The sequence below is a fragment of the Taurulus bubalis genome (assembly GCF_910589615.1).
Source record: "Taurulus bubalis genome assembly, chromosome: 15".
NCBI classification, from domain to species: domain Eukaryota; kingdom Metazoa; phylum Chordata; class Actinopteri; order Perciformes; family Cottidae; genus Taurulus; species Taurulus bubalis.
The window spans coordinates 8,316,418-8,342,690 of NC_136603.1; the positions used below are offsets into that span (position 1 = coordinate 8,316,418).

Genomic DNA, 26,273 nt, shown 5'->3' on the forward strand with positions numbered 1-26,273 from the left:
AAAAAAATAAAATAAGACATATAGTAACATATAGCTTGACATTTCAACATTGATAGCTGTTATTGAAACCCCCTTACTGACACACTTGTTTACATATAGCATTGTTCATGTCAAGTGATTCCCTGACAGCAGAAACTTGCAGACAACAAGCTCCAACCATGGGCTCAATCAGTAGCACCGCCACTGACCTGAAGGATGAAGAGGAAGATGTGAACAATGTCAATATAAAGAGAGAGCGCTCCGTAGATGTACTCCTCTGGGCTGATGGCCAACTCCCGATTTCCAATAAGAAGCTGGGTGTTGTATACTAAAAACTAACACAGAGAAAGAGGAGATTATCATGAAAAGAAGGACCATACATACAAGTGCAAGATAGGGAGGAGATGCACACATTTGCAGATTGTGTGCATCTGACAATACTTCATACTAAGTGCTAAAAAATAATATTACTATGTTCCCATCTAAGCATGTACGCATACTAATAATATTTGCGAGTAAGTGCACCCGAGGCTGATGGGAGTGTCATTATTTTTATAGGTAATTTATCATCAACCATAGTATTAGATTATAAAAAAATGACATGTTGATGAAAGAGGAAAAGTCAGAGGCTTCCCAAAGTTATTACAAATCTCCCCGGGGGTAGATGTGATGGCACCACATCCAATACTTGTTGAGACATTTCACTCAAAACCAATAATCTGAGCCTCTTGGCAGGGATAAAACGTCAAGGGACCACCATTTAGATACGTGCTGAGAATTTTTAATATCTTTTAAATGCCAACCCATCAACTGAACGTTGAGTTTTATTAGACAAGAAGAACACTTTGACCTACTGGTGATGTTAAAGGGGAAGTCAGGAAATAACCAGTCATTTAGGATTCACCGCCTTGCAACCATGGCGGTCTGGACACAATTTGATGGCATTCCCTCCAATACTGGTTGAGTTATTCCATTCAGGACCAAAGGGTTGGACCGACAGAGTGGGTGGATTGCAATGAAATGTACTGATCGTGTTCATATCCCCAGATAATGAACCCTTTCCACTTTGCACCACTCTCTGAATAAAACATTAATTTACCACAGATGATATCCCATAAACGTAGATGCAGAACGCTTTGAAATGTCCTGACTCCTGATAGTCAACATAAGACCTTCATGGTCTTATGTTGACTATCCATTTAAATTTGACTAACGGTCTTTCCTCCTGCCTCTAACGACAAGACGAGGCTGATGGATCTAAGGCTCTAGAAATATCAGATTATCAGCATGTTGTTGGGTCTAGCAAACATTGATGTATTCCAGATGTTGGGACCATTAAGCCTCTTGCTATTCAACGATAACCTTGTAATAAATACCAGGCCCAAATGCTCCCCTTAAATTCACGTGAGCATCAACTCACCAGCGTGTAAACGACGGCTCCGATTGCGGCGTACAGCATATGCAGCCACGGGACCTGTTGAGTGACATAAGAAAGGCCTCTGAATGTGAAATCAGTCGTAGAGATACACTCCTACTGAGCTTCTACTGCTCACACTGAGAAACACAAGTGAAGAGAATCACATGAAAGAATTCGACATGGGAGTCCTCACATAGTGGAAGGAGAGGACGATAGCCGTAACAATCCCAATGATCATGAGCACAACGGAGGCAATGCAGAGAAGTCCCCCGCAGGAGGTGAAGTCCACCTGTAGCGAGAAATTAACATTAACGGCATGAAAGGGAAGTTGACATGCTTGAAGCAGCATGAAAGAGCAGTCTTTATCATTTGAAAAAAAAGATCAGAATTAGGTGAAGGAAAAAGCAAACGTTGGGTGGATGTGTTACATACCAGCAACATTCTTTTTACTTATTTGTCTCGAGTTGTATCAGACAGAGAAGTTGGAAGCACATATTATCCCAAAATGTTGCTAAATATTTAAAGGAACTCAGTGCCTCATTGTAATGCGAGACAAAGGCGCTCTTTCACTCTGACAACAAAGACATCCTCTGATAAGCCTCGGCCTACTGAGCTACAGAGAGACATAGTCTACATCTCCATCTACCTTGGTTTGGAAGCAGAAGATTGTGACAGCTATGCAAACTAATGCGGTTATTCCCATGGCGAGAAACACTGCCTTTGTTTCATAATAGCTGTAAAAGATACATATAATGATTAAAACAAACACTGAGAAACTCACAGGGTGTAATGCATCAGCATCAAAATGTATAGTATTTGTACATTTTTGGTGTATTGCCTGAGCTTGAGCCAAAGACTAACCTCGAAATTGTCCCAGACATGTAAGACAAGGCGAGAGTCTGCAAGATACAACATGAAAACAATGAGTGGGTTGGAATCTTTTTCAGGTTTTTTCTTCTTCTACCTAGCTGTCTTTGTTTTGTTTTGCTTCATTATTCCACTCATAATATGTTCCTAGTTTGGCCCAATATTGCCTTCTGACCCAACGTCCATAAAAAAGAATACTTGCAAATATTCCCAGCAGCACAAGGTTCCATGGGAAACGCCTCCTGAACACAAGATGTGAGGAACATTTAAAAATGTACACACTCCAGTATGATTATGTGTTATGCATGTTTATATAAGATATAACATTATCAGTAGAAAAACTATTTCGACCTTATTAAAATGGCCAGGGCCATGCTCACCTCGGCCCTTTGCAGCAGACGAGAATGCAGTAAACCATAAAATAGACCACACTATGGAGACATAAATCACTATGATTGTTACTGTATACAACAGCATGTCGAGAGAAATAGCACTGAGAATATGTTTGCTTCTGGGGGGTTGCTCTGTCTTTAATTGCACTAAAAAGTATGTTATTGGTTTGTTCCTGGAGTGTAACTCACAAAGATGCCCAGTAGATGCCCGGGTATTTGATGACGAATAGCCTCACTGGGTCACTATGAAAGCAGAGACATTAAGGGATCACTCAGTAAACATGTGCCTCACCCTCAACCAGATGCATTCAACTGGAATATCAGACCGTGATGAACAACACTTACACAAATGTAAAGACAGCGACAACTGAAAAGGTGACGGCAAGCTGTGCTGTTAAAATTAAGTAAACCTGCCACACAAACACAAAGACAAGCAGTTCTGTTGAGCACATAATAAATCAGTTCAGTGGCTGCACATGATTGTCATAAGACATGCAAAAAAAAGTCTGTGAGCAATGATGGGAATCATTACCTTTCTAATGAAGGCATGCCGAATAGATGTGCTCTCCCACTGGGTGCTCAGAAGATCCTCCATGTCTCCTGCAGAATTGGGAACAGTGAAGTGGTAATTTATACTACTTACACCTAGAAGCTAATTTAATATAATGCAAGACTTGAATAACCTAAGTCCTGTGTCATCTCCTCAGAACCTTGGTTGGATGGAGACACTCCAGCAGACAGAGTCGGTATTGTGGTCGGCGTCCCAGAGGGATGCTGGGCTGCCCACATCCCAGCTTGTGGGTAGACGCCCTCCTGGTGCCAGTAGCCAGGCGGGCCGGGGTACATGCCCGGACTGGGGCTGTAAGATGGAGGTGGTGCAAGAGCGGAGCCCCGCTGTGGCTGGTGGGGGTAGTTCCCAGACTTAGGGTGGTGCAGTGCATCCTCGTAGGATGGAGGATTATCAGTTTTAGACGTCATGATCTTTCCTTAAAGAGAGGATGAGTGAGCTGGCATGTTGACAAGAGAATATACATATTAAAGGTAAGAATATCCATAACTTCCAATTCACAACTCAAATCTGGTCAGTTTGTTATACACAGTTGTCCAATCAATTACTACAATTACTCAAATTAACACAGGTTATTATATGATTATTATAAGCAAAAGCTCCAACACGATTATTCCACCTTGTAAAAAAAATGAACAGTCCAAAATGATGTCATTATCTGCTGGAAAAAGATATGTCTGTGCACAAATAGACACATATCAGATATCCTGGTCCTACTAGAAACCGCTATAGGAGCAGAGACACAAGGTGAGAACATAAACCAATAACAGGGAACAAAGAAAAAAAAAACATATTACTCACCTAGCGGTTTTAGCCTGAAATGGGATCACTGTCCCGTTCGGTCCTTTCTCTCCTTGGAGGTTTGCAGAGTAACACCGCCAGTGGATGTCATCTTTGTAATAGGATATGTTCAGTGAAACTCACACTGACACTGATGTGTCTCAGACAGCAATGTGACTCCGGTTGCTCAAGCTCCTATTCCAAATAAAATTTAAATAAATACAATTGTGTCCTACAATCATTTAGTATGTTATGGTAGGGTATGTAACACTTCTTCCAACACTGAGTTGATCTTTTTAAGCAGTCATCTTGAAAATATTTTTTTTATCCAAAAAGCCTATTATGCTTTGTTTCCTCTCTAAGTAGACTCGCATGTTAGGCATATTACTATCCAGCCAACTATAGCTGTCTCAGAACTTTAGGCGTTGCTAAATTATTTAGAAGTTTACCAGAACTTGGTTCCGTATCGATGCCATATACAATTAATTCAGGTGGAATTAATTAAGGAATGAATTAATTCATACAAATAGATTGAGTAGTGAATGCTAAATGAGCTAAAGCCTTAAAAGTATAACTTTTTAGTAGGCCTATGAATGTGTTTTTGTGGCAATGGAATTAACTTAAGTAAATATGTCACTCTTACGGCACAAAAAATAATCACAGAGTACTCAGATGTGACTTTTTTTTCTCAATGTTTTAACAATTAACCCTATTTTTATGGTGTACAATTTTCTTTTTTCTTTATAGTATATCTCCTCGCTTCCGGGGTTGGCGTTTGCGTCGCGGCACGTCATTGCGTCACGCTCAGAAGCTATGGCGCTTCCTGATTGGATTGTAACGCTGGTTGCCACCGCATCCTTTTTCTTTTTCTTATATTTATGTATTCGCTACCGACGCAAAGGACAAGCACTCTGGAGAAAATTGTGGTGCAAAATAATGGCCCGCACGGAGAAGCCGCTGTTCCGTATTGCGTGAGTATGAGACGTGATCTTCGTTGATTAAAAAAAACAACAGGATTTTGTTGACACCGCGGTGATTGTCAAACGCGCAGAGAAACAACATTCTTGCCATTCTTCTAAACAGAGGCCCAACAAAACTGTGGTCAGATATGCTCCAATTTAATGTTGCATTGCCAGTCGACTAAAGGGCGAATGTTAGCCCTGACAATTTGGTCAAAAATGTCCACTGTTTTATTCGGCTCCACGCTCCACACGAGACAAGTATTTTGACGACGTTTTTTTTTTTTTTCATGCCAACCAACTAGTTGTCAGCTACAGCCTAAATTAAAATCATATTATACTTAGTGCTGCTTGCTGGAATCCTTTTTGCCGAATCTAGAAAATTGCTGTTGTGTTTGGTGGTATTTTAACTTTGTCCACGCCACAAAAACACTTCAATCACTTTGGTCACTTCAACTGGTGCAATATGAATACATTTTTAAATACATTTGATTCTGTCTGTATATATACTATTGCTATTGTGGATTATTTACTGTCTTTATTACTGTTTATTTATATTACTTGTTTTTATTTAACTATGTGTCTTGTGTGCACACTCTGCTGCTGTAATCCTGCAATTCCCCCACTGCGTGACTAATAAAGGAATATCTTATTTTACTTGCATATGTTTAGAAATATGGTGACATGGAGGGGTTAGTGTGATAAACCTCTGCTCACACACACACACACACACACACACACACACACACACACACACACACACACACACACACACACACACACACACCATGTGTCCTAGCTCTTTGATCTGTTTCCTAGGTACACACTGTACACTAAGACCAGACTTGGCTACATGTACTACAAGAGGCAAATGAGGAAAGCCAGAGAACATTACCCTGCTGGACACTCCACAGCTCAGCCCATGGAGATTAATGGTATGCAGCATTCTGGATGTTTACTATGTTCATACTTCATATGTTTTAAAATATGAAATGCTGAGTGCCATCTGTAGTAAATAAAGGCCCTGCTAGTTGGGTCAAACATAGTACTTGTGTTTTACAGGATATAGTGTATAACATTATGTGCCTTCATGTGAAGACACACTATGAACAGTATCATTCTGAGTGTAATATTGTCCTGAATAATTCATTTATAATTCTCTGTCTGCCCACAGGTATCAAAATAATTCCTATCCCGGTCCTGTCTGACAACTACAGCTATCTTGTAATTGACACGGCCTCCAGTGTGGCAGTTGTTGTCGACCCTGCGGACCCTCAAACAGTTCAGGTGAACGCTACCATCTATCGTGTGCATGATGTTTAACACGTAAAAGACCTTTTTTCTTCTTCTTACAAGCCGCTTTTAGATCAATTTTTCTATGCAGACAATTACATTTTGCTGCGCAATAACTGCAAGAGGGAATAACTCGACTTGCTTAACAACACATCGCCAAATATTCACCATGCAATGCCATCTGGGCTAAAATAAATGGCTGCTTTGGCTCTTTCAGTAACATTCTGTAGGTGTACCACACCTCTTACATCTCTTAAAGGGTTTGTATTAATTGGACCTGAAAGAGACCAAATATAAACTCAAATCATTCTAAGGGTTATATGGGACAATAGAAGATGAGATAAAGCGTGGTCTCATGGAAGCTTTCACAATTGGGTTTATATGACAAAAAAAGATTGACGAAAAGGACTCGTAACACATTGCAAGTAGATCGATACAATGGGACGAGAAAATTGGTGCTATGAAAGTGATTATAATTCTTGATCACAAACCACTTGTATGAAGCTCACAAACCCAAAGTGACTCTGTCAGCATCGCTTCCTTTTGTGTTGCCGTACAATTATTAGTATTTTACTACAGCGATTGATTGTCGACAGTTGTGTTTAATGAGTGCGTTTGTGCTTTCTCAGCAGCATCCACTGCAAGCACAAATGTAAAATTGATACAGTCGTACTGTGTCAACAGTCGTAAATATTTGGCAGCTCAATGGGCTTTTGAAAATGCTGCTGAAGTGTGGTTTGATATGGTGATTGAAAGTTGTGACAGCTTTTGGGTCTTTTTTTTTTTCAGGCAGTTCTTGAGGAAGAGGGAGTTACTTTAGAAGCAATACTCTGTACACACAAGCATTGGTGAGTTTTATAGATGTTATACACACACGTGATGTGATGGGGCTTAATGTACGTCATATGCCAGTTTATTAAAACTGTATACTGTGTCGAGTGAATATAGGTAAACATGAGGTTTACAACAAATGCTAGTTTTCTTATTTTAACACGTATTATACTTATCCAAGGGAAACAGCAACACTCATTTGAATACATTTGAAAGTTACATTTATACGATGGATATTCTCGCCAGACTTCATCTTGAATAAAGCGTTTGTGGCTGATGAGGCTGAGTGTCGATTGAAAGCAAAGACACATTTTCTAATGTGTCCACAGTACTGACAAGCTTCTGCTTTGTGTTTCGCTTCCAGGGATCACAGTGGGGGAAACAAAGGGTTGAAAAGGATTCACAGCTCATGCAGAGTTTATGGAAATGCAGCTGATAACATTCCTGCCCTCACGCAGTAAGTTCCTGCTTCCTTACAGAATTAGTCTGACTGTCCACACTAATACGTTTTTTGTTTAAAACGATCTCCGTCCACACGGGCGTATCAGCATCGTTTACAAAATAATTTCCGTCCATACCAGCAAGCCGGAAAACGAATATCACATGAGCATTCACGTACACTGGGCATGCGGGTGCCGGTGTAAACAGGAAGTAGATTGGTTGCTTATTTACAGAAAATATGACACATAATGAAAGGTAATACTTTATACTTAACATCTCCCTCTATAAACAGACATATTTCATGGAGAGTTTTAGAAGTTTTATTTTTCCTGCAGGTCTTGCTCTCTCTCTCTCTCTCTCTCTCTCTCTCTCTCTCTCTCTCTCTCTCTCTCTCTCTCTCTCTCTCTCTCTCCTTCTCTCTCTCTCTCACACATACAATTTACTTCATAATGAACACTTACAAATCAAAGTTTAGATAACGCTGGAGACGGCGCTCGCTAATCGCTCCAATAACAGCTGCTTTCTCCGCTTTTCAGCAGTAGTAGAATTATAAAATGCTAAATTTAAGGCCAGTCATCAGTTATCCATGTTAAATGAACCTGCTAGTCGAGTGATAATCGAGGGTCACGTGACGGACGTGACGAGACTGCGAAGACTTAGTAGCGAATGCGGGTGTCTGTGTCATTGTTTTAATACTTATGCATTTATGCCCGTCCACTCTAGGAAGTTAGCCCCAGAGTTTTCAAATGTATCCGTCCTGGGGTGCGTTTTTAACTTTTTAGTGCTTTATAACTCCGGCCTAGTGTGGAAGCTCAGTGTAAAAGATGTGTGTTTTCAAATGGAAACGTAGTAGTGTGGAGATGGCCTTAGTTCTGTTCCCTCTGTCAGCACCAGTAACAGCTGACTGCACAGCGCATTATCATAGTAGGATAAACTGTTCTGTTATGCCCGTGGGGAGGGGACCAACCAGAAAAGCCCTTATGGTCCCATAAGATTTGATTGGAATGTAAAGTTTAACATCAACATTATTATAAAGAAGGGGTATTTTTTATGTTTGAAAGATACTGATCCTACTGTACATTACAGTGTTTTTTTTATTATCTATTTTTGTTCAGAAACAATCAGTTGACTGTTTAGAAATGTACCTCCCAATGTCCCTTTAAGCTTATTAGGTAACCGGCTTTCATAAAAACGCTACATCTTACTTTTTCCTTCGAGCACTTTTATTCTTTCTGTTCCCAGCCCTCTCTCACACAAGGACTCGGTCACAGTTGGCCGTATGCACTTTAAGGCCCTCTTCACTCCTGGACACACTGTGGGCCACATGATCTACCTCCTGGATGGCCAGGTGGTCGACGCACCCTCCAGCCTCTTCTCTGGTGACCTGGTGTTCCTCTCAGGATGTGGTGAGTTCTAACACAACGGGATCCACAGAGATAATCACATAGAACTGACATTGTGTTTCACAGCAACACAGAAGAGACAGAAAACACACAACAACTGAGACCTCTGTGAGGCTTCGGTTTGATGTGAAGTCATGCTACACATGACATGGGCCTCTGAATCCCTGTGAGGAGATAAGGAATTGGCAGTTTGCTAATGCTAAGCTAAATAGGCAACATCTGCTCGATACGGTCAGTGAAATTTAAATCCGGAGGGTTGGCCGATTATAACCGAGGATAAAACAAATTATTGTACAACACGAAGCTGAAGAGAGAGAGACACACGCATAGAAATATGTATTTATGGACTGGAGACACATATGTTGCAATACCCATAAGTGTCCACAATGTGGCCACAATGTATAGGCAGTAAACACAATTGTACACAAGACCATGCTGCAATAAACCAGATCGCTCAACTGGTTGAAACGGCCCTGGCACAGTCTTACGATCATTTACTTTCCCGTTTTATATTTCTGCCTTTGCAAAAGCCCCTATGATTAAATGTTCATTACTCACCACGATAGGAGTTTGGCTCCGTCTGCTCTCCGTCGCAGCGGAGAGTTGTGGTGTTTCCATCTTTAGTCCCGACTTGTTTATTGCACAGCTTACAAATAACTTTGTTCACATTCTCTAGCTCTCCTTTTTTGTTTGGTTTACAACATTTAAAAACATTTAAAGTATTTTCCATTCTCTCTTTGCTGAGGAGTACCGAATAGTTCGAAGCTTTAAAGCTGACATTTGAATTATTTGTACAATTATGTGCACGCAATAATAACATTGCACGCAATAGTCTGGCTTCCACCTTCTCTTCCCCTCTTCTCAAACACACACACACACACACCATAATTGTCTGTTTTTTGTTGTTTGTTTTTATCGAACAAAATGTTCTGCTTCAATCCATATTTGCTGGCATTTAGCCTTTCAAAAACTACATTTTCACTGCAGTCTAAAACGTAACACTCCTGCATTCACCTGTGCAGCAATCTAGCAGCACCATATATTACATTTATATAGCCACAAAAACACAAAACAGACGTGTGCTAGCATGTGCAACAATAGGGTGAAGCATGAGGAAAGCAACAGAATCAGAGAGATTGAACATGAACTCAAGAGCACCAGAACACCATTTCAATGTGCAAATCAATTTGCAAATCGTACCTCTTTCTATTTCCATCAAGAAAGCAAATTATTTTTGCTTTGCCAATTTGTAATGTTGCATAGTGTTTGTTCTTAAAAATACAAGGCACTGTAAATGTCCTTTTTTAAAGCATGGCTAATGTTGAATACGTGTTTTAATCTCCTTGTTACTCCTTTTGTTATTGTTTTTAGTAATTTGTTCCCTAGAGGCTATAAGGAATTTAATTACAGGAAATTTGCAGGTCTTTAAGACATCATTAAAATACGAAATTATTTGAATATGGTCAACCTGTGCCTTAACCCAGGGCAGAGTTAGTGTTTGGGGTTAGTAGCATGCAACCAGCTTCAATAAACACAGCCTAATGTCCCTTTAGAAAATATTTTTTTCTTTTACAGTATAGTTAAATACCCCCCATGACTTCGGATGAATCAGAAATGAGATGTGATTCCTAGCAATTGACCAAATAAAAAATGTTTGCTTAAGTTGAGTAAAATCCGTTCTTGTTGTTTTCAGGGAGGATGTTTGAAGGCAGTGCCACAACAATGCTGTCATCTCTGGACACGGTGGCCTCCCTGAGTGATGAAACCCTGTTATGGCCTGGTAGGAAAATCTAACACAACGGTGTCTGTGTGATTTAGATGTGTGGTGGTGGTTTGAATGTGTGTCTAGGGCTTGATTTCTGTACTTTGATGGACACATTGCAGCAGTCGAAGTCACAAAAGAGGTTGTGTGTCCACTGGCTGTCCTTCAGGTCATGAGTATGCGGAGGACAACCTACTGTTTGCTGCTGAACTTGAGCCCCGCAATGCTGCCAGAGAAAACAAATCTCAGTGGGTGCTGCAGCAGCGAGGCCAGAAGCTGTGCACGGTGAGAATGATGTATTGCCATTGTTATGCCTCTGTACCACGCCGTTCCAGAGAGGATGCATGCTGTCCAGCACCTGGGAAGAAGGGTTTATCACCTGCCTACAGTATGTGTGTTGTCAGTGCAGAAAGCTCCTCCTCCAGGCTCTACAGTCTGGAGCAGAGCAAAGGTTCACTGTTGAGTGAAGTGGCCATCCAGAATTTAGATGAGTGTTTATCTGCCATCTATACAGCATGGCACTGGAGGCAGTTCCACACATTTGTGATAATAGGCCTTTTTTTTTGGCTCGTCGGCAGGAAAAGCACAAGCGTTACCGATAACATTACCGATGGCCCAGTAAGCTGCAATAGCTTGACAGTGAGCAAGCGCGAACAATACCAGGACCCTGAACTGAAGCAGCCTAATGGAAGTCAGCCATCATTCATTTGAGTGTTTACCCCTGTGCATTCCCCACCATGACATGTAACAACAAATTAGCAACTAGTTGTGTATCTGGCCTGCTGTGATTCAGCCTCAGCCTCGGCTAGCTTTTTATACTGCACATCCATTAGCTACAATTGGTTTTGTTGTGGGGAAGGCGAGCTTTACATTTAACAATATGTTAGCAGAGATTCCCTTTCACACTTAAACTCTTTGATTCAGCTTCTTTTAACTTGTGTGATCCAGGGTTTATCTTCTGGATTGGCTATTTCTATGGATTAAGCTCAACAAGTCCAATGCCCGTTTGGATCGTGTGCCTGTTCAGAGAGGGTCAATGGCTTGGCCCCCTAGCTGCTGCGCTAGCGCTTGTTTATTGAAAGTGTACTAATAGTGAAGGTGCACCAACTTCAACGCTGCACGTCTTCGGGTCCAAAGCAATACACCCGCCAAGTGTGAAATAGATCGGATGAACTGTTACCGAGATATGAGACACACTGTAGAACACACAATGTGTACAGACGTATGGAGATTCCTTACCTTTACATTTAGTTGATGCTGCTACAGCGCCACCTATTGGCCAAATGGCACCAAACCAGAAAATGTAAAGTTCCTTACAGTTGATGTTGATTTATGCAAAGGACAGGCAGGCAGAGAGAGAGACAGATGTATATTATTTGATTTATGGTTGAATATGCATGAAATGGAAATATAAAAGGTGATTTATTGTTTATGAGGAGACGTTTTGCAGCATTTGAATTGGGGCAGAAATTCAAAGCCCTGCTGGTTTGAGTCAGCAGCAGTTGCTTGTGCTAGTGAGATGATGCACATCCATTTTGAGGATGGCTGCTTTTTTGACATGCTCTTCATTTTCAGTGTCCCTCCACCATCGGGGAAGAGAGGCAGTACAATCCTTTCCTGCGCAGCCACGCGGCCGATCTCCATCTGGCCCTGGGCGTCCATCAGTTCCAGGATGAAGACTGGACCCAGTTCAGAGCTCGGGTGCTGGAGGAGCTGCGTAAGCGCAAAGACCTCTTCAACAGGAGATAGTATTTTAATAAAAGGGCCAGTTAATAATGGCAAACGGAGGAATGAGCTCACCTGTTCTGGAAAGTGGTACGTTTCTAATGTAACGAGTGGAGCTACGAGGTACTGACTGAAAGGTTAAGTCTGTTCAAGGAATCCCGTTTTGTAAATTCCAAAGGGCATGAAGTCATTTTTTGACCTTTATCAGAGACCACTAGGATCATAGTCACAACTTAATTTTTACATGATACTAATCAATAAGCCCATTACCTCTACACATGTGTATTACATTGCTTTTGTGTTGCTAGACAGAACAGTGCACAATTATTCCTCGTTAACGTAGAGACATAAACAGATGTAGATTTGCATGAGTAGCTTTCTATAATTTTACATGTAGGTACAAGCAGATTTCTGGTTCTGGTGCGTGAAACAAAAGGATAGCGGGTCTGCATACTACATAGGTTAATTTAGCATGTTAGGTAGTCTATTGTTACTGCATAGTTTGTAGGTTTTTTTTTTTTTTTTAAGTAATGCATTGTTTTAAAAACCTTCCATGAACATCCTTAGGAAGCTGGTTTCACATTTACAGTGTTGCTGAAGAGTTAACTTCTCTGGGGATGTTGAATTTTTTTGGACTTGAGTATTTAATTGTGAATATTTTTGTTTTTGTATTATTTTCAACAATAATGGTACGATTAATCTAACAAATCACAAAGACTCCTTGCTGTCGGTGTTAGCACAATGTACCGAGAAGAAAAGAAGTCTGTACGCAAGCCTTTCATGTGAATCTTTGCTGAATCCATGTTTTTCTTTTTTTTAACCAACAAGTTGCATTTTATATTTCACTTAATCACTTTTAGATGATCTGAGGCCCACATGTATTAGAGGTTCAGCCCTTGTTTGCACAGCCAGCATGAATAGGATTGGCGGGTTGGGGTCTGTAAACGCAACACTCAAAGTTGACCCCTCCTCCCCCGAGCTCAACGACACCAGAAGCGCCCGCCCCCTGACATGGGTTTAGGGGTTTAGGGGTTTTGCAGATGGGCGAAAGCCAATCCCAGTTTTGCTCTCGGTTTGGAACAAGCTTGGTCCGCTTGACGTTTGGTCCAGTTAAACATATGTGTTGTTTTTTTCTAACATTTCCGTAGCATCTTCTTGGATGCATGCTTACGATGTGGCTCCATGTCGCTACATTTTACGCCCAGAAACATCTGAAAAAAGCGAAATAAGAGTATACGCCTCTGCAGATACACACCTCCAGTGGGTCAAGGGGTTTTTGAGAGGGATTGTTTTGGAGTCTGCACATTGTTTCTGAGGAGCCTTTTTAACAAATTGTTTCACATCCATAATTGTACTGTTCAAGTAGCACTGCGAGAACATGAACAACAAGTGTGAAGGATTTGACTGGTAGCGCATTGTAATGTATGAAATGGGACTGAATTGCTGTTAAAAAGATGTTTTCTTATGTTAACCCGTAATAGAGATAATTAAACGTACAAGGTGATGTTGAATCAAGCAATATGTAGGAAAACACTATGTTTTGCAATCACTTTCCACTTTTGTTTAAAATATATAATATTTAAGAGAAAGATGGTGATGGACAGAACTTGAATTTTCGTTCTAATATATGAAGACAATGTGACCTATAGATTATGGTACTGACGCATCAGAAATAATGTTTCATAGCCAATATGAAAACTTTGGAAAATTGTACATATCTTTTTTTTAATATATTGAAGGATATATTATACTGTGACTATACAATGGATGCAAATTATTTCAGTATAATAAACAATCTTCTTCCCACACACATGTTTCTGTTGTCATTGTGTAATGGAAATGTGATGCAGCCTCTTTTTGGGTGGAGACGGGCCAGAATGCAAAGGAATAAACCTTTAAACTTCTGAGGAGCTGTGAACACTCTTCAGATTCCTCCGGTGCTCCTGCAGTAGAGTGTGTATCAAAGCACTTTGTCCCCTGGTGATTGTTGACTAAAATGTTATTCTGTTTGTTTGATGCCGATTCCCATCTTATTTGCATATGTTTGAGTTATGAATACCACCACATGGGAGACTGTTTTACTTCAGGTTGTGTTTTAATGAGGAAAAATGAAAGTAAACTCCTTCATTAAAGCTGCGTATGTGTTATTTGTTGTCTTTATCAGTGTTCAAAACTGACAGCTGGGTTATTTTCCCCACTGTTGTGACTTTGCTAAACTCAGACAAGAGAATAACCTACTTTATGCACATGCAGAAGATACTCTGTTAAAGAAAAAGGAAAAGTGAACTTTCTGTCGACAAAGCAGGGAAATAATATAGAGCTGAAGCAGTGGGATCACAAACCAATAGACTCTAGATGTTACGTCTTCTATGAATCAGAGGGACGCTGATCAAAGTAGAACCAATACATATTTATATAATTAATACTGTTTGAGTTTGTTCTTACCAACATCATAATGCCCTTGAAAAGTTGAAACCAGTGATGCACTAAATACAGTCAGAAGCAGACTAGCATTGGCTCCTGAAACTCACAATCTCTCAATACTTTCAGAAATACATCATGAAAAACAACCACAGCCAGAAACTAGTGCCTGACAAACACAAACTCAATCTATTATCAAGAAATGTGCAATCAAAGTACAATTTACTATGTCGTCTAAGTCAATAATAATAATACTATTCCCACTTTATTTTATTTTCATTTTGATGTTGGCTCGTAAAGGAACAGGTGTACATCATTAAATTAATGATGGCTGAATTCCACTGAGCTGCTTCTTTTGGGAGTAATTGTTAATGATCGTAGTAACACCTGTGCTTCTTCAGCCGGAACATATCAACATGTCTGCTATAAAGAAGGCCTATCATGAATAATTTTGATGTAAATCAAACCTGATCATGACCAACAAGGCCCTCCCTGACTCGACTCTTGCATTCATTTACACATCCCTGCACAACTGTATATTTCACACTTATTAACACATAATGTGCTTATATATTAGCCTGTTGGATTTTTATATTTTAATGTACATTTCACATTTGTATTTAAAATGATGTCTTTATGCTATTGTGCAGTGTTTATTGTTTTACACCAATCACCAAGTCAAATTATTGTACGTGCAAACATACTTTGCAATAAACTGTTTTGGATTATGAATAATTGTATGGATTATGTTTACAACATAATTAAAAAATAGTAGAGGTCATTTATATCCTTCCTTTATATATATATAAAGAAAGTGCTATATATATATATATATATATATATATATATATATATATATATATATATATATATATATATATATATATATATAAAGCACTTCCTTTTGTATATATATACAAAAAAAGCATTAATAGAATATACTTGTTTAATCTGTCTGTTTATTTCCCATACAATATACAGACACAAAGCACCTTGAATGGTTTGTTCTATAGCATATTAAACAAGACCATGTTTTTCTTCAATAAGCAAAGACATGTTTTTGAACATTGCCATTTTTGTAGAATATGTCAAGTATGCAACAGACAGTAACGATGTATATACTATGGATACACTGTTGTCTGATGGTTGTTAAAATTAGGGAAACTAACTATTAATTTAACTTATAAAAACGATGTAGAGTCAGCATCTCACTCAGACTTTTATTTTAATAAACCAAATAACTTCTTTATAACGTCTTTATAATCTCCTTCACTCCGTTTCATTGACCACTCCGCTCCGGGTTTTTCTTCTGCTCTCGCATACGTCACAAGCAGGAAGTGGATCCGGAAATACCAAACTCACCTAGCTGCAGGTCTTCAGGCTGGACTCGTCTCTCTCTCACGGACCACAGCTTCTCAGTCAAAATGTTGAAGGCGGTTATTCTAATCGGGGGCCCCCAGAAAGGTGAGAATAAATGTCATATTTATCTTGTTTTCAGAGTCAGAGTCTGGTCTCGGTTCAGGCGACGCGAGGCTGCTGACCCGGCTGAGCTTGTTTATTAGTACTACACTGACGTGGCACAGTGCGGGGAAACACAAACAATAACATTTAAGACTTTATCACGTGTGTTTTATAAAACTGCAACACTTAGTGACAACGTGTGAATGACAACACTGTCTCTGCAGGTAACCGACCTGTAACTAGTTGTGTATGGTAACTTGCTATTGTCTCATTTAACTAAAGAGACGTTATCCCTCGTATCAAGTGAACGTACTTCTATTTAAAAATGAGCTGTTTCCAGATTGTTGGACATATACTGTCGGAATAAGTCAAGCAATAGGTTTTAATCGTGGCGTTAGGACACACTATTCAGTTCGGCATAATTTTCATTCACCACACAGCTAATATTAAGAGGAACCAAGTGGCGCTATTACAGGGATTATGTGCCGCTTTACACGCACAGGTTAGTACCAAACCCCAAAAGCCTCCATTTATTGTCTATAAAGATGGATATTTTCTTTTTATACACGACATCACTTATGTAAATTTGGGGTTCTGTATAGTTGTGCTCACTGATCTGCATTGTAATCTGATTTGCAAGTAATCCCCGACATGGCTTTGCAGGCACAAGGTTCAGGCCGCTGTCCTTTGAAGTGCCCAAACCCTTGTTTCCAGTGGCTGGCGTGCCCATGCTGCAGCATCACATTGAATCATGTGCCAAGGTGAGTGTCCTTGTTAGTCAACCGTTATCAGTGTTAAACTTGCATTAACAAATATATAAATTACAATTTATGTTCAGGCTGTCTTTAACTATAATTCTGCAAATTTCTCCACTGCAGGACTAATAGAGGAATATCTAATCTAATGGACATCTTTTGTGTTGCAAGGTACCGAATATGAAGGAGATTTTGCTCATCGGATTTTATCAACCAAATGAAGAACTGACCAGATTCCTGTTTAATGCACAGCAGGAGTTCAAAATTTCCATCAGGTAAACGGCACAGCTCAAAAATAGGTAAACAGCAGAGCTCTGGGCTGCATCACTGAACGAATACAGACCTGCTAATTACTTGTATGCAGGTCATTTATAGCAATGACTTGTATACTTCTCATATAAGGGGAGTGGTGGGAGTTATGATAACTTTCATAAAGACATTCTCACTGTACGAGAACTTCAGTCTTTTCATATTTACATACTATTCAGTAAAAAATAGACACAACTTGTGCAGAAGTATATATTGTTATATGTATTCTTCTTTTTGAGTTAATGTTGGAGTAGTGGTATACTGTTCCTGCTGTGGTGCACCGCCACTGCTGATTGACTGCAGGTATGCTGTTCTCCCCGACTCTCCACCTCAGGTATTTGCAGGAGTATGCAGCCCTGGGCACAGGAGGGGGAATCTATCACTTCAGAGATCAGATTGTCTCCGGCAGTCCGGAGGCTTTCTTTGTTCTGAATGCTGATGTTTGCTCAGCGTTTCCACTCGCAGAGATGCTCAGCTTCCAGAAGGAACATGGGGAACCAAACAGCCTAGTGATTCTTGGGACGACGGTGAGATATCATTATTAACAGTTCTTACTTTTATGCTCTTCTGAAGGAATACTAAAAATAAAACGTCTTCTTTCTGGTATTTATTGTTTGGCTTTTGGCATGTTGAATATAATGAAATATCAGATATGCGTTCTTCAATGTAAAAAAACTGCCATTAATCTATGCTGCCACTCTTTGCCTAGCAGGCAAACAGAAAACAATCCATGAATTACGGCTGTATTGTTGAAAACGAAGAAACACATGAGGTATTTAACTCTTCCCAATTTGATTTCCCTTAATTGTCAGTAATTAATTACTATTTACACCTTTTTAATAACAACTACTCCTCTTTCTTTATTCAGGTCTTGCATTATGTGGAAAAGCCCAGCACATTTGTGAGCGATATCATAAACTGCGGCATATACCTCTTTACGCCAGACATCTTCCAGCATATCGGCGCCTTCTTTCAGAAGAACCAAGAGGACATGTTGCTGTGAGTTGAGTCTCTCCCTCGTGGGGATCCGTGTGTGGGAATACGTGTGAATTCCATTTAGTCCATTTCTTTGGTTCTCTTCATTTGTCCTTTTTCCTTCCCTTCTCCTCCCTGCCATGATTTCTGTTTGCTCACACAATCATCAGATATCCATACGATGGGTAAGTCGGTACATTTCGGCGGCACGGTGTAGTTCTAGAGCACTTGGTGTATGGTGTGAGCTGTAGAAAGACAACCCATGAGGAGTCTGAGAGTGCACAGGCTGCTTTGTGAATGTTGCCTGAGACCCTTTTCTGTGCACTGTCTTTGCCAAACGATGCACCTCCCATTGTGCGAGCAGCTTGTTTTAATTAATTAATTGTGCCTTTGGGGCTTGAAATAGGCGCTACATTTTCCTTGCCTGTCAGACATTTAAAGTAATGGTTATTATTTACTTTGTATTGCAGAGTTGGATGAGACAATTGATGCCACTCTCATACCTGTTTTGTAAATATTCAAGCCTCAGTGGTTAGCTTCGCACACGGATGGGTAAATAGCTAGCCTGCCTCTGCCTGACGGTAACAAAATCCACCAACCAGGACCTTGATACACACTAATTAACCGCACACCGAAGTGTAAAACAGTGTAAAACGGTAAAAAAAAACGGTGATTAACTGTTTAACAGTGGGTTATGTGCTGGACTTTATCTCGGTAGTCTGGCAACTGCTCTGAGCTAATAAACAGTACCTGTTCTTGTACTAGCTGGCTGTAGCTTCATATTTAATGGACAGTTATTATGAGAGGGTTATCAATATATGAGATAACCATATTTGTAGGTAAAAAAAACAGCAACCATTGTTTGGTATTAGGATTGCTTTTTGGTGTTGTCCCTGTTGTTTCTTTTAGTTAGCTGGCAAAGATTCATTAGAAAGCATTTGGTGAAACTTAAGTTTCACAGTCGCAGGTTATGTTGTGAATTCTTGCTTTATTTGCTAGTTGCTGCACTTCTATCTGTGCTTTTTGTCTGAACATTAGAGAAAGCGTCCTGTCGGATCACGACCTAAATATGCATGTGGACAGACAGCACCTTGGTCACTCACAGACGCCATAATCACATGTGGGATTAATACATGGATTTTTATCTCATCACATTTTTGGAGATTTGACACTTTCTTCAAATGTTCACTATGGTGTAGTTAGTAGATCTATCATTGTGCACCACAAGGACACCTGAATATATATTCCAAAAGGTCAAACCACACTGTGCATAATTCACCTGCTAACATCAATAGCACTTAAATCGACCTGGGCACTGAATCAGCAAAATTATTGAACACATCAGAGATACTTGATAGAGATGAGATGGGTTGTACTGCAAAGTCTCTCGGGGTGCACTTTGCCTCTAACCACATCCCCTCCTTTTTGGTAAAACTTCGATGCAATCCTTTAAAATATTCTTTTCATCAATATTTAACGCTCTGTTTCATCTTGGGGCTCTCACAATACACTATGCCAGAGACCCTGATTAATATGGAACACATACACTCCCCTACTTAAGTTTTGGATCACTACTAGGTAATCAGCTTTGGTTTCAACCCGGCACTGACACCATCAAAGTTAATATCACTGATGCATTTCAACTCACTCCTCTGATTTAATTCTCGGGGCTGGTTTGCAGGGCAATAAATTCATGTTTTTCTTTGGCTTTATAGAAAACTTCAGAGTTTATACTACTTTAATACTGTACAAAGTACAAGTGGGTTGAAGAGAGATCAAACCCTTTTTTCTTTACTGGCACAAGAAAACACATTCTGTTTATTTACATTGTTCATTTAATAATTGGGGAGATACAATACATACAATGGGTTGTTGTTTGGGAAGTCGGTGTTCATAGCTAGAGAGGGAGAACCCTTGTCTGCAGTGTCTTATTTGTATTTAGATGATCATATTGTACATACACTTCAGGGGAATTAGGGGGCCTTATTTTTTGTAAAATAATGTTTAACTCTATTTGTTTTGTATAAATATGTGGTAGCTGAGTTTAGTATGATGTTGTCGTGAAAAGTGAACAGAATGAATGGAATTGTCAGTTCATAACCCAACTTTGTTTTGGCTTTCATTCTAACCCCTGACTTTGTGCACAAGATTGTATTATTTTTAATAAAGGAGGCCCCATGCGCTGGTTTGTTACTGCCATAATGACGGTCTGTCTCTTGCAGAGAGGAGCCAACAAACGGCTGGCACCGAGCAGAGGCCATCCGGCTGGAGCAGGACATCTTCACTGCCCTGGCAGGACAGGGCAAACTCTACGTGTATAAAACCCTCAGCTTCTGGAGCCAGATTAAATCTGCAGGGTGAGTGCACATGTCAGGAACACTGTCACATCCAACAGGACACAACCTTGTAGCCAAAGGTGGGAGGAGAAGAGAGACATTGGACGTTACATATAGGCTTGAATAGTATTTAGAAAAAAATGGCGTGTTCAGATTGAATGCAGTTGGACCCTATTTTGTGTTATTTTTAAACCATTAACATTCAAAACATTACATCTGGACACAAAAACCATACAACACGGCCATAATCCAAAAGAGGCCTTGTGCTCATGATAGCATAGATATCAGTGCGTTCAAACGAAAGAAAAGCCTTTTTATATTTCTGTCATCTTTTTCTAGGTCTGCGATTTATGCCAGTCGGTTGTACCTCAACCAGTATCACACAACTCACCCTGAAAGACTGGCTTCAGACAAGGAGGGAGGGCCCAAAATAAGTGGTAAGATTGATTCAACTTCTGTAGCTTTGTTCCTTTCTAATACTGGAGTCAAATCTATTTCCTATTTTATCTCATCTCCCTAGGTAATGTCTATATTCATCCTACAGCCAACATTGACCCCACTGCCATGGTAAGCATCCTTTCCTATTGTGTTGTACTTGACAACATGAATCCATAAAAATTAACTAATGCCTTTAAGAGGACACTGCTGTTATTGGAGAGAAATGTGAAATAAAGGTGTATATTACCTTTCTTTATTGATCTAGTTGGGTCCCAACGTCTCGATTGGCACTGGAGTGACTATTGGTGCTGGGGTCAGAGTTCGAGAATCCGTCATCCTTCACGGTGCGACTCTACAGGTGAGCCCCTGTGAAAAAGGACCAGCCAGGGCTTGTTGCAACACACAAATGAATTAATAAAAGCCCCATTTGAAACCCAATGCCACATAAATAGGTGAACTAACTGTTATGTTCAAGTTTTTTTTTTTTTTTTTTTTTTTTTTTTTTTTTAAACCCTTGTGTTGTCTTGGGGGTCAAAATGACCCGTGTACGAGTGTATATGTATGTGTGTTGATGGGTCATTTTGACCCCAAGACAACACAAGGGTTAAATAGTAGCAGCCATTGCTGAAAATAGCAACTTTCGCTCAAATAATAACCTTCAAGTTTGGAATTAAACAGGAACTTAAACTGAGTTAGCTGAAATAATAATTTATCTGCCCATTCACTGCTGGTGACATCCTAACATTTTATTAGAAGCATTATCCACACTTCAACAGTGACAGTGTCTCAAATTTATCTGTAAGCTTTTCTGTCGCACCAGAAATATTATCTGCCTGTGCCTCTCACAAAGATGTCATTTTTAATGATTTGAGCCCTGGTATAATTTAATTCCATGTCTCCAGTGATCACTGGGTGCCTCTAAAATGAATTTAGACTGTGGGTGACTTATTGGCTTTCATTGCATACTGCCTACAAGGACAATTTGTTAGTTGAACTATACAGGGCTTCTAAATTATCTACTACTTGTATTCAATCGGAAAATATAAGTACTTTGATTTGGCCACGCTCACAGTTTCTTCACTTGTAGGAATAGTACCAAACGCTGTTATGAACACAGGTGGGATCCAAATGCAGGACAGGATGGTGGTGGTAGTAAGAAGAGAGTTTTATCGTAACTTTATTGAGGATCAGGATGAAAGGCTGATGAATGAGAAGGGAGATCCGGTGCCAGCGGGGAGGAATAGAAATTATGGAGACTGGGACTGGCGCGATGCGGGGAAGGATTGAGGTGTGGCAAGCAGGACCAGCAGGTGACCATACTGGGGCAAAGGAGGAATAGGTTAGTGATGCGAAACACGGAAAAAAGCAAAATCGCTTGGAATACAAATCTCGAGTTGGCCTTCAGGTGAAGCTACCACTGACTTTTGAAACAGCAATCGGGCGAGGAATGGTTGAGGAACCTGGGGAGATGTACTGCAGGCTGATGAGCGGGTGAGAGCCAAGATAGCTGACGTGGAGAGGTGATGAGCTGACTGCGGTAACCAGGAGAATGAGGAAGGGAAAACACGCCAGCGCCGATATACAGACGCAAACAAAACAAGCAGAAGGGCGAGCACAGAGAAACACCAGGGGAACTTACACACTGCACATATGGAAACCTGAATAACTTTAAAACCCTTTTCACGCCAGATGTTTATCTGTCATGTTGTTTTCCCGGTAGGATCACTGTTGTGTTCTGAACAGCATTGTGGGATGGGACAGCACGATTGGAAAGTGGGCAAGAGTAGAAGGAACTCCAAGTGACCCAAACCCCAATGATCCATTCGCAAAGATTGACAGCGAGACTCTCTTCAGAGAAGGAAAACTCACACCCTCAATTACGATTCTCGGTAAGCTTGCTCTGACCTTAAATTAAACTCGCATTCCTCAAATGCATTTTTAAAGATTCATCGTAATAGTATTTTTCTTATTGCACTTGTTAAAGGTTTTTCCTCAGAAATAAAACATTTTGGTTGCTGATGCATAGGTTGGCCTGTGCTGGGATCAGTCCCAACAGTTGTCTAAAGCGTGTATTTAAAGAGTAATTTCACATATTTGTACATACATGCATACATTTTCTCGCAATAAGTGCCATGCATGGCTTAATAAATCTACTGGAAGCATTATTGGATTATACAACTGTCTATATCTCCATCTTTAGTGCTGAAATGTTTGCACCCCACTTCCCAGGTATCTTCTGTCTCGACAGTGCATACAATACCAACGGATCTTTGTATATCATTGTCTTATAATATTTATTTTTACTGAAGGATGCTCTTATTAGCAGAACGAGCTATTTCCACTGTGGCTAAAACTAAAAGCTACCGTTGGGGTATCTTTTTCTTCATTCCAAACATACCAGAAATGTAAAAAGCATCACATCCTACAGTTCCAACTGAAATGTTTAAACGTATGTTCTCTGTGCTGCTCTGCACGGACTGAATACAGCCTTGCTTCTTCTCCTCAGGTTGTAACGTGACCATCCCTTCAGAGGTGATTATACTCAACTCCATCGTCCTCCCGCACAAAGACCTCAACCGTAGCTTCAAAAACCAAATTATTCTCTAGTTAATCTTCCTCACTCTTCTGTCCACTTACTGTCACCGATGAAGGATGCAGCTGGACACACGCCGGCACCGTCTGAGTTACTGTATATAAGATGTCAAAAATGGAGATACGGTGCATTCATTAAATAGTTTTGAAAGATAGATTTTTATATATTTGTCCTCTAGCCTGTATGCATCATTGGGTGTCAGCAACATTAGAGAGAGGCTAATCACGCATGTTGATTCACCTTGAAAAGTGCTGTCATGCCAGAGGTTTATATTGTTTTTTTTATTAACTTTACCGAACTGTAAAATTACTGCAGACACTAGTGTAATATATTTGGTTGGATGTAATATGATGTAAAAAAGACAAGTTTATAGACAACCGCTCACTGTTTTCTCAAGGGCATCCTTGACGACTGTGAGTCTTGTTACTTTGGCGTGAGAAGAGGAATTATTGGAAAATATAAATCCCTCGCTACCGACTGGTTACATTTTCGAGGTGATTATTTGTGTGGAGCTCTGATTAAAAATGTTTAGCATCTTCATTGTTTGTCTCAAAAATTGAGTACCACTAACATAAATCAGCGGGCTTGAGATTTACTTCGCAATCAAGTAATGTTGCCTTTTAAAATGTGAACTTAGCAGGGGGGCTTGAGACTCCATATAAACAGCAACAGCAGATACTTAAAATGGGCATCCGCAATCACTGGAGGAACTGTTCCAATTTATGGATACAGCACATTAACATTTACTTATTAAGCCCTCGAGCACTCATGATCACTTCAGCACTTTTGTTCCAATTATTGCAAAGAGAGTGTCTATTAAGGGAAGATGTAAATTGCGAAACAGGAACTGCAGCATAATATATTTTAATCAAGTCTCTTAACAAACTAGCCTCCAGTGAATGTGGTAAACAAAACAAGTTAATGTACATTTTTTTTCAAATATTGTTTATTTAGTTTTATATTTAGGTGCCTGTGCTGTTACTGTTGATGCAGGTGCCTTGTTGCTTAGTGCCTCATGCCAGTCGAGTCTAGAGCTCATTACAGTGTTTTCTTCGTCTTGGTAGGATGTTCACACATTGGGCTAAAACACCCATGCTCTTCATGATGATAGGCAATCCAAAAATATATTGGATGAAACAGGCTTCCCACTGCTCTGCTCCTTTAGTGATCGCTTTTCCTGTCTTGTTTTTCTATTCATTTTTTTTTTTCCCAAGGTTTTCATCGATTTCTTGATTGTGAAATGTGTTTGTGTGTTTGTTTATTATCATCAGTCTTTACACTGTGACATAACGCACAGTGGTGCAAGGCTATGTCTCGTCAAGGTTAAATAAGAGATCTGCCGGATAACGGGATGTTACTCATGTAAAATAATATGTATATGTGACACCTTTTTTACAGTGAGTATAAAGACAAATTACCATAGTATTTGCAATCTGAAGTCACCAGCTGAGAAGAAAATGAAGAAAATGTCATACTTTTCTAGTGTGTCTTACAAAAAACGTTGAATGTGATGTTAGGTGAATTTTCTTTTTCAAAACTACCTTTCTTTTTACTTTTTTAAGAAAAGTATTAGTACAGGATGGCAAAGAATATTTTTAAACCAGAGTAGACCACATAATAAAAGTTAAAACCTCCATTTGTGCTGTTATTATCTTTATTTCTTCTCCACTTTGGCTATATTTGTGTGTCCTGTACGTTAAGCATCTGCATAGGACAACCTGCCAGCTTTGTTCAGGGAAGGACAACATGTCAAGCTGAGACACAATCAACTCAGTAAAATGCTTCCGAGACCTTTTCGTTTCAGAAAAATTCAAAAACAGATGCAAATTGTAGGTCCCCTTGTGATACTTCTACGATTCAATCATCTCTTGCCTGTGATTTACAAACTGGGGTTACATGCACACTATCAAGGGGGTAAAATTGGACAGAAATAGTCAACAACAAGGCAATATCCAAGTGGTGTTGGAGAACATTTTATTTGCTCGAGGATAGTTCAAAATGAATAGTCCGGGAGGCCTGGCAAACACATGATGAAGCAGTTTGGTCTATTTGACCCTGTGGAGTCCTCATGACTACAAAATAACACACACAAATCCACACAAGTTGTTTAAAAGCATTTGTTAAAGGGCAGCTGGATCAGACTGATATCTATATTGAAGGTGTTAACAGCTACCATAATCTGACAAGTCCTAGTCGTGCCAGGAGAGTGTTTAAAACGGGGCAGTCAGTACAATATAACAGGTCTTTTGTAAATGAAGCGTGAGGAAAGCCAAAGTGTCTTTATTAGCCTCTGGAACGTTTCCAGATCCTCTCTTTTAACAGGAATCTCTGGTGAGAACACATGTTCGAGTTGTGAGGGGTTCTGTAACTAGAAAGGGCAACGAGGCCACTAAACTATTAGAGCCAAGGTGCTTGTACGTTCTCATACCATTGCCAGTTTAGTAAGCTGGCGATGTCAGAGGGTGGTCAAACACACATCAACGTGGGATGAGTCAGAAATGCACACGTACATATGCTTTTTGAACAATAATTGTGGAACTCAAAGTTGTGGGTCATCTGTGTTATCCA

The 26,273-nt window shown here is 39.9% G+C and overlaps 3 protein-coding genes across 4 annotated transcripts; 2 read left to right on the plus strand and 1 right to left on the minus strand.

Annotated features, from left to right (window-relative positions):
* Positions 1-164: 164 nt before the first annotated feature.
* Positions 165-3,633, minus strand: LOC306747313 (protein lifeguard 3; the record flags this gene model as incomplete). Its single annotated transcript, XM_079230354.1, has 11 exons — positions 165-314; positions 1,400-1,453; positions 1,590-1,685; positions 2,043-2,130; positions 2,258-2,295; positions 2,466-2,505; positions 2,644-2,694; positions 2,845-2,898; positions 3,001-3,065; positions 3,188-3,255; positions 3,366-3,633. 11 exons carry the CDS (start codon positions 3,631-3,633, stop codon positions 165-167), a joined length of 972 nt encoding a protein of 323 aa, XP_079086480.1.
* Positions 3,634-4,816: 1,183 nt separating this feature from the next.
* On the plus strand, positions 4,817-14,218 carry pnkd (PNKD metallo-beta-lactamase domain containing; the record flags this gene model as incomplete). The annotated part of the gene is made up of 9 exons (XM_079231113.1): positions 4,817-4,974; positions 5,782-5,897; positions 6,137-6,249; positions 7,045-7,103; positions 7,451-7,543; positions 8,770-8,933; positions 10,624-10,710; positions 10,862-10,977; positions 12,268-14,218. The coding sequence occupies 9 exons, from the start codon at positions 4,817-4,819 to the stop codon at positions 12,439-12,441; spliced, it is 1,080 nt and encodes a 359-aa protein (XP_079087239.1). The 3' UTR covers positions 12,442-14,218.
* Positions 14,219-16,262: 2,044 nt separating this feature from the next.
* On the plus strand, positions 16,263-25,333 carry gmppaa (GDP-mannose pyrophosphorylase Aa; the record flags this gene model as incomplete). Of its 2 annotated transcripts, XM_079230739.1 has the most annotated exons (13): positions 16,263-16,302; positions 16,963-17,060; positions 17,226-17,329; positions 17,698-17,890; positions 18,076-18,135; positions 18,232-18,362; positions 18,509-18,523; positions 20,561-20,695; positions 21,014-21,111; positions 21,195-21,241; positions 21,378-21,470; positions 22,833-23,001; positions 23,619-25,333. In XM_079230739.1, 13 exons carry the CDS (start codon positions 16,263-16,265, stop codon positions 23,717-23,719), a joined length of 1,284 nt encoding a protein of 427 aa, XP_079086865.1. In that variant the 3' UTR covers positions 23,720-25,333. The 2 variants fall into 2 exon arrangements, with proteins under 2 accessions (XP_079086865.1, XP_079086864.1); XM_079230738.1 differs by lacking the exon at positions 18,509-18,523.
* Between the last annotated feature and the right edge of the window lie 940 nt (positions 25,334-26,273).